This window comes from Odontesthes bonariensis, chromosome 18 (assembly GCF_027942865.1).
Source record: "Odontesthes bonariensis isolate fOdoBon6 chromosome 18, fOdoBon6.hap1, whole genome shotgun sequence".
Classification (NCBI taxonomy): Eukaryota; Metazoa; Chordata; class Actinopteri; order Atheriniformes; family Atherinopsidae; genus Odontesthes; species Odontesthes bonariensis.
Genome location: NC_134523.1, coordinates 9,677,785 through 9,686,273, shown reverse-complemented (window position 1 = coordinate 9,686,273; position 8,489 = coordinate 9,677,785). Strand labels below are relative to the sequence as shown.

General features: G+C 39.0%; 1 protein-coding gene across 1 annotated transcript; it reads left to right on the top strand.

Annotated features, from left to right (window-relative positions):
* The first annotated feature begins 1,270 nt into the window (after positions 1-1,270).
* tra2a (transformer 2 alpha homolog) lies at positions 1,271-5,361 on the top strand. The gene is given in 9 exon segments (XM_075449403.1): positions 1,271-1,369; positions 1,573-1,744; positions 2,212-2,265; positions 3,180-3,368; positions 3,890-3,922; positions 3,924-4,006; positions 4,309-4,398; positions 4,493-4,551; positions 4,687-5,361. Coding segments are annotated over 9 exon segments (714 nt in total). The 5' UTR covers positions 1,271-1,346; the 3' UTR covers positions 4,698-5,361.
* Positions 5,362-8,489: the final 3,128 nt, after the last annotated feature.

Sequence of the window (8,489 nt, the reverse complement as noted above, 5' to 3'; positions counted from 1 at the left end):
AAGTGGTTACAACAAACTCTGCCACAAACCTCCCTTTCCTCCTTTTTTCTTTTGTGTGGCTTCCCATAAATGTCATCATTAGGTTATGTCACCACTAGCTAATTGAAAGCTGTGTAAAGGTTGACTTTGCTTATTATTTTGGCCCACATGATCTGTGTCAGAGAGGCAGAGAAATGCTAACAGCGGTGATACTGAGTATTTTTTAGATGCTAGCTTAACAACCTCAGCAGGTCCCTCCAGCTGTAGCTCAGTGGGCTAATCACCCTCTACCTGAAATGAGGTCAGAGGTATCTACAATTTGTTTTTGTTTTTCCCCCCCCTATTCTCAGCCTGATTCATTGCATCTGATTAATTTGATAATAAAGTAACAATTCGCCATCTGCGGTATAAGTATAAAATCTGGAGTAGCTCTGATGTTATCGCAGCCATTTCTGGACACGCTGAGCTTCTGTTTTGCCTGCTTTAGCATTCATTAGATGCTGTCTCGAGCCACTCTTCCATCTCTGCTTTCACTCTCTGATTTAGCAACATGAAATATTGCTACTGAATACACCTGAGCTCTTTATTTGTAACTATATAGCTTGTTGTGACTTGATTTTTGAATAAAACTAAATGTCATGTGGTAAGATTTAGCTTTAGTGTGCTTGTTCTGCACTGTAGTGTTCCTTTTCATTTTGTTGAAGATATTCTCTGAAACCTTGATCCTTGATTTTGATTAAATGTTCACAAAGGTTATTGAGCCTGAAGGGTTTTAAGAAGTTTTATCCGAGAGTGAAGAAGAAAGTGTTCAAGATAGAAGAAGGCTCAGGAAAACTTTTAACAGAGCAGGATATTGAAGTGGAAAGGGAGTAAATTTGACGGAAGAATGGTGTCAGATAGACTGGCTTCCAATGTAATGGCTGAAATTAAAAAGACCTCGAGTCAGAAAATGTTAAAAAATGACAAATGAAGAAAGATATAGATCCTGAAAGAAGGCTGTAGCGAGTAAAGAATCTGGAAGATTGAATGTGTTTTGTAGGTTAAGTAAACATACTGTTTATTTCATAAATGTCTTTTCTCTACCATGCTCCCTTTGTGTAATGTAATAGTGCATGTTTGTAAAACCCCCCCCCCGTAAATAAACTGGGCTTTTTTTCTAGATACATGTACTGTATGTATGAAATCTGCTCTACCACATTTCAACAATCCGTGCTGGATTGTGTTGCTTTGTAAATAAATAAATGGGCTTGGTCATGAGACAGTTGCTAACATGCTGCTGTGTCAATAGGGGTCACGCTCCCCGTCTAAATCGGATCACGGGAGTCCAGCTCTGATCGAGTCAGAGTGCACCTCCGGCTCTCATTTGAATGTTCAGAGTCCAGCTCAAAATGTAGGTATGTTGTAATTTTTAATTGGTTCTCATGATACTGTAATTACATAGCAAACAGGGGCTGATTACAGTCAGGGGCATGCCACTCAGTAAAGAGAGCCAAAAAAAATGTTTTTTTTTTTTTTTTTTTTTTTTTTTTTTCATTGATCATCTAAAATGCACTCACCTACTGTACCACACAGTTCAGCGTCTCTTGTCTTCAGGTCTCAGCGACACTCCAGGCGACACTCAAGTCGCCGCTGTAGCCGCTCACGTTCTCGGTCTGGTTCCCACGGGAGAAAGTCCCACTCTAGATCCTGCAGCCCAGGATACTGCCGCAGGAGAAGCCTGAGCACGTCCCCCATGTCAAACCTGCGCCGTCACGCTGGCAGCAGGGTGAGTCTGATAAGATCTGAAGAAAGTGAAAGGAAAACTAAACAATGTGCACATGTGTAAGGGATCAACTCTGACGCTATTAACATCTCAGATTTAACAGAATGAAAGGTCATCAGTGAACACTTCTAAGACGTTTAGAATAGTATATTTGATGTATCATCAAATGGTCTATTATGATAATTAGGAGTACCCTTGAAGCTGCTGTGCTTTCACAACTATCATGCAAATGCCTTTTCTTTTCTTTTCTTTTCTTTTCTTTAGATGTAGATAAATTGGAATTTGATTTTTGGGAATGTGTTAGCAGCAGTCGTCTGATTGGACAGTTTAGGAGTTAAGAGGGACTGATTTAATAATTCTGTTATTTTTATGGATTATTTATTTTGTATTAAATACTGTGGGAATCCACTGTGGCATGACATTTAATAACCCCTTGGATTAACTTTCCCCTCCTTTCATTACATCAACAGAGCCATAACTTCACAAAAGAAGCATACAGTCATGGGCGTGGTGCTGATATTAGGGTAAGTGGACCCTATGTTATGTCTTCATGTGAGTCTTATGTTCCAGCTTCCATTTCGAAGCTGTATAATGGATAAAAAGATACGTCAAACGCACATCTTTTCAGTTATTAGGAGCTTACTCTTTGTTTTGGCAGTGTTTCTTTTGATCTAATATTCTTCAAAGATGTCTGTAAAACCTTGACGGCGAGGAATAAATGTGGGAAATACTCAGTTTAACAATGGGAGACTTGAGAGATCTTTAATTTAAAAAAAAAAGAGTTTTTTTTTTTTTTTATTAAAAAAAAGAATTTAAGAAGGGCATCACGCATAAGCAAAACATTGCTTTGTATACTTACTCTAAATCAAGGGTGAAATTGATTTCCTTTGCTCCCACCTGGTGACATTTGCTTGCAGCTCCACGTTAGAATGCAGTTTGTGTCAGATCAATGTTGGCAGCTTAACTGCTGCTTTAAGAGGTCCATATGAGAACGTTAAACAGGAGTGAGTTATTCTTTGGATAAGCGCGGAGCAAATTAAGTGCATTTGTTGTCCGTTTTAATCTCCCCCTGTGGCATCTTTATGTACACAGTTTTAAGGGGTTCGTAAAACCGTCATATACACCCATTTTAGAAGTTATTTTGATAGTGTTCCAACTGCTTCCTCATTGTGGAAATGCACAAAAATGACATTTTCAGTGGCTGCTCAAAAACCACCTCAGTTATGTGTGAGAGCACATGTTTAGCGCAGCAAAGTTGTATTTTTCCTCCCCTAAGCAATGATAAAGTGACCTGAGACAGCCAGTGTACGTATTTGAAAAAAATAAATGAATAAAAGTTGTGAATCGATTGATGAATTAATTGATTTTTGTATGCAAAATATAAGGCGAGTACATTAGCGTAACCACCCCAACAACTCGGTATTGTTGACCTTTTCAGGCGAACCCTGATCCGAGCACATGTGTGGGGTTGTTCGGCTTGAGCGTGTACACGACAGAGTGCGACCTGAAGGAGGTGTTTTCGAGCTACGGTCCTCTGGCTGGGGTCAACGTGGTGGACGACCAGCGCACAGGTTGCTTCCGTGGCTTTGCCTTTGTCTACTTTGAGAGGCTTGACGATTCCAAAGTGGTATGGAAAATATTTCAGTTTTTTTATTTGTTAATCGGATGCCTCGTAATTTTCAGTCATTGTCTTGTAAAACTATCGATACCGGTGCTATTTCCGTATTCAGATTGAAAGGAATCTTTAAATACTGGTTAGAATGAGATGATCTGGTGTTGTTGCCCAAGAGTTAAGAGTGAGGACGCACAGGAATATGCAGTGTTAAGTTTTGTGGATGCATTTTAAAATATATTCCCCTCAAATATATATCTAAAGGAATATTGTGTACATCCAGACATGGTCCTTGGCAAATACATTTAGTCTGTGACCCACCCTCCCCTCATTTTCTTAATCTCGATGTGATTGCATACATTTGCCACTAGATGTCAGCCTTGCTTCATATTCCATTAACCATGCAGCAATGCATCCTATAACAAACGGGTTGCATCGTGAACTGTTGCAGGGTTTTTGGAAATGAAATGATTCTTTACTGAAGAGCACACGATTATGTGAAAGCATCTCAGTCTTTTCCTGCCTGTGTCCCTCAGGCAATGGAGCTTGCCAATGGCGTGGAGCTGGAACGGGAGGCGCATCAGAGTGGATTATTCCATTACCAAGCGTCCCCATACCCCCAAACCCGGAATCTATATGGGCCGACCAACTCAGTAAGATCAAGACTAACGTCAGATCACACCTTCACTGTTTCCTTGACCCATTGTGTGGCATTGGACCTTGACATTCATGTGATGCTTGACTGTACATCTGATTCATCAGGAGTGGGGAGGGGGGAAAAAAAGGCTTTCATGAAACCTTACTTATTGATTTGTTTATTTATTATTTAACTTAGCATCCGTTTTGCTTTATTTTTATTTTTTTAAACATGTTCCAAATTTATAATTAACATCCATTTTGATGTGGTGCACTGTTTTTGAAGAGCCCAGAAGTCAGGGTCTTTGTATTCTTACAGCAATGGAGGTGGGAGTGGCAGCAGCAGCAGCAGCAGCAGCAGCAAGAGGAGAGACTCATACTATGACAGTGGCTACGACAGATACGACGAGTGAGTAATATAGGTGAGTAACAATTTGTTAAAGCAAAGTCAATATTGTACGCTCAAATTTAGTTCTCTTTTTTTTGTCATGTTTCACCCGTAGATGCTCCCCATCACCCTACTGCAGTCCATACAGATCTCGCTCGCGCTCTGACAGCCCACGTAAGTGTCAAGAGAAACTTGCTTAATTTTAAAAATAAAACGCTTTTACCTTACCAGTGAAAGCTGATTGGTCTCATTAGCGCTCCACTATCTTAATTCTGTACTAATACAAGTTTTACCTTTTTCTTTTTGCAGGAAGATACTAAGTCGCCTCTTTTTCGAAGTTCACCTTTTCTTCAGTCGCTGACGTACGATTCTTCCAAGATGTTTCAGCGGGATCAATTTGAACAGTTATGACTTTATCAGCAGAACTCGTGTTGTTTGAAGTGGTTCTCGTTTACATGCAATAAATGTCTTAGTATTGAGACATTTTTGATGCTGCCACGTCGAGTGTGAGCAAACAACTCGGCTCTTTCTTCATTCGTTAGCCTTTACATACTTCCTTCCCGCTTCTTTTTGTGCAACATGGATCGCCTTTTTCTGTTATCAAATTGTTGCATTTGTCACTTTAACCTCACGATGGGGAAAGAATGTCAGATTTGGTGTATATAACACAAGTGGTGACACTTGTTTTTTTTGCAAGCATTACCAAGAAGTTATGGCTGCACTCTGAGTATGTACAGTGAGGATAACGGATTTATCTCAGTTGCTTAATACTAACCTTCCATTTAACTGTCAAGTAGCACGTGAATCTGGCTGTAAAATGAAGTGTTATCAGCAATCAGAAGTGAAAGTTGGTCTCTGCTCACATTCAGCCACTTTTCTTTTAGTCAAGGAGCTCGCTGGGAGTTTTGATTTCATGTCTTTTTTTGTTTTGTTTTGTTTCTGCTGGTTCTTTGTGTGACAATACAAATATATGAAAACTTTAAATTGAAGTTTTTTTTCTCTTCCCCTCCTGACTTAATATGCATGAAATTGAACTAGAGATGTAGTTGCACGGGTAGGTTAATACTGGAAGTAAGGTGTGAAAACAAGAGTTTCACAAAACAAGGTGTTGTGTGTGACAAGCGAAGTGCGCACGGTTTTGATGTAGTTTGGCTGCAGTTGCTATTTTAAACTACACCACATTCAGATTTACCCCAGTCTGGCCACACAAATGAAAACGCACACAAGAGGTTTGACCGAAGTTTTATTGGGTGTTCTCATGTGAAATACAATATATTCTGTAAACCAGTTCTCATTAAAATGCAACAACAATGTAACCATGTATTGTCTTTACACATCAACCTCCCCAGGGTCATAGGTACATTATGTATGTACTATGAAAAGATAACATGAGTCACAAGTCACAGAAAACACCTTGGAGATTACATCACAATATGATCAATCACTTCGTCCCAGAAGTTGTATTTATACAAATTGGGAGCAAACAGGATCTTGAGTGGCTAATCATAAAAGTAAACCTGAAGGAATGAAGGGCTCTCTATCTGTAGACTTTGGTCTCAGTAATAAGGCTCTCCATTCAAATGGGGTCAATAATCACTGCTGACATGAAGATGGGGCCCCTCTGGGTTATGCATTCAGCTATAGACTTAGAGATAACTAAAGGTTCCAAGGTAAGAACAAGCTTGGGGGGCACAAGGGTCAAAGTTCAAGGCCTTTCTCAATAAAGATTGAACAGTGTATTTCAGGACGCACATGCCTGAAGGATCGTGTGGCCATTTAAATTCCAACACACTTGTTCGTACACATTTTCCTGGCAGATGTCTGATGAAACGAACGTTTCACTAATTGTATTTCCTTAAAGTTAAGAAGTCTGGTGCTGGCGCTTCATATCAGTTCTCATTGTAGAAAGCATGTGCACACGAAAGCAAATGCAGACACTTCCCCTGGTTAAGCAGCTATATATTAAGTTGTTTTGTGATCAATGTCTTTCTTCACTTAAGTTGGGTGTAACGACAAGAGCCATGGCCAAATCATTGCCTTCTCTTTCTTTAAATCAAATTTACCTGTTTATTTATTTATATTTTAGGAATTTACCATTAATTCTCTCATATTCACTCTATAATTCAAAGATTTACAAACAAATACACCCAAGATGTACGCCAGGTGCAACCTGTAGCTTTAAATGTGTAGTTGTGATCAGATTAGAAGATTAAAACGGGGGAGGTGAGAGGGAGAGAGACACTTGCAACAAACAGGACAACGCCTGGAGGTTGGCAGGCATCTATGCTCATGAATTCAAAACAGGAAAACTGGTAGGGGGTGCAGGCCTAAATGTCCCACCTCCTTACTTCTAACATATCTGAGCAGTAAGCACATATCCCATGTGCTGTGCTGATTATCTCACCCATTAATCTGAATTTCTGTTGATACAGAGTTGGGATTTATTAACCCAACAGAATTTGTTTTCTGAAAACGATCATTTTGGAGGTTTCGCAGGATATTTGTCCAAATTAAAATCAAACACTTGCTATTTTTTGCTCCAAAAATTAACCTAATTTCCCTCTTAAAACTGTGAGCTATCCTCCATCAACGTGGGAAGGCAATTCACTGTCCATTTGAAAGCATCATGAAACTCACGTTTTGCACATTTCGAAAACCATCAAATGGATTTCTGGGAACAAACATTTGGGAAATTGATTTATTTTGCCATAACATGAAAAAGGACTTCCTGGTTTAAATAAATAAACAAATAAATAAATCCACTATTAAAATACATGTAAATTATTTGTGTTTCTTAATTGGAATTCAGTGCCAGAGTCCTCACGTTCACGTGACTCTGTTCAACATTTTCACTTCAACATTCAATCTTCACAAGTAAATAACAGCTGCCTTCCTGTTAAGAAAGAATACAGACAATAGTACCATTCCAAATATAGCAAATTGTGCACTTTATTTTACAATTAACACAATCTAATTTGAAAGGGCCAAAGTGTGAAAAAAAAAGAAAAAAAAAAAAAAGCTGAAGCACAACAAAAACGCTGCTTCTCACTCAGTTCAGGAAACAGGACACTTGCAGACGCTGATTGCTTTTGTGTCGTTTGGGGGAGAAATTTCCCTCCACAAAAATCAGGCTGTAACAAATCAATCAAGGAGCTGAAGCCAGTAAACAACAACAGCAGCGGCCACAGGGGCAAGTTCCCCTGCAAGAGGGGAACAGAGCTACATGCTAATGCATTGCGGTGCAATGTGTGACAATCTGTAGATCTATATGTGAGTCTGTGTGAAAAACGCACACTCTCATCAAACTGCTGTGCAGCAGAGGCGTGTGGCGTAAATCTCAGCGAGAAAAATGACCAACAAGACCAAAAGAACCCCCCTCCCCCTAAAAAACTAAAAAAAATGCAGCCATCTTCAACTCACCCAAAACACACAAATCAGCAGATGTTTATTGGAATGAACCACATTTGTGTTGAGCTGTTAAAAAAACCCAAACAATGGAATCTAACAAGGATTTGTAATAAATGATTTCACACGCCATGCTACGGAAACAAGTGTGGACGGAGTTGAACCAGATCAAAAGCTATTAAATAAATACTTTCAAAAAAATTATTAACATACATAGCTCCTGCCAGCTGAAACAAACACTATGATGTGACGGTAATTGTTTTTAGGCTGCCATTAATAGCTTTTTTTTTTTTAAAAAAAAAAACAACAACCAAAAAGTGAAAAAAAAAAAATACATAAGACCAGATATTTAATTCCAAAATATTCTCCCGTTTAATTAATCTTTTCAGTTACTATGTATCTATTCTTAATTTAAGTTTTTCCAACTGTAATTCCTGGAACTGTAGGTACGTTTGTGAGAGGAAGCAAAAAAAAAGTGTTAGTGACGAGAAAACTAGAAAAGCTAAACATACTCTAGTCGCGTGGCTCATTGCAATTATCAAAAGATAATAGAAGCTGGGATAGTTTCGCTCTTTGAGTGTTTTTCCAGCCAGTCTTAACTCGTTATTTGCCGTCAAATTTAAGAAAAGAAAAAAAAAGGAAATATCCCTTGGCATGTGTTTTGAGGGTACAGACCGCCATTTTCTGATGGGATGAAGGGTGTCATC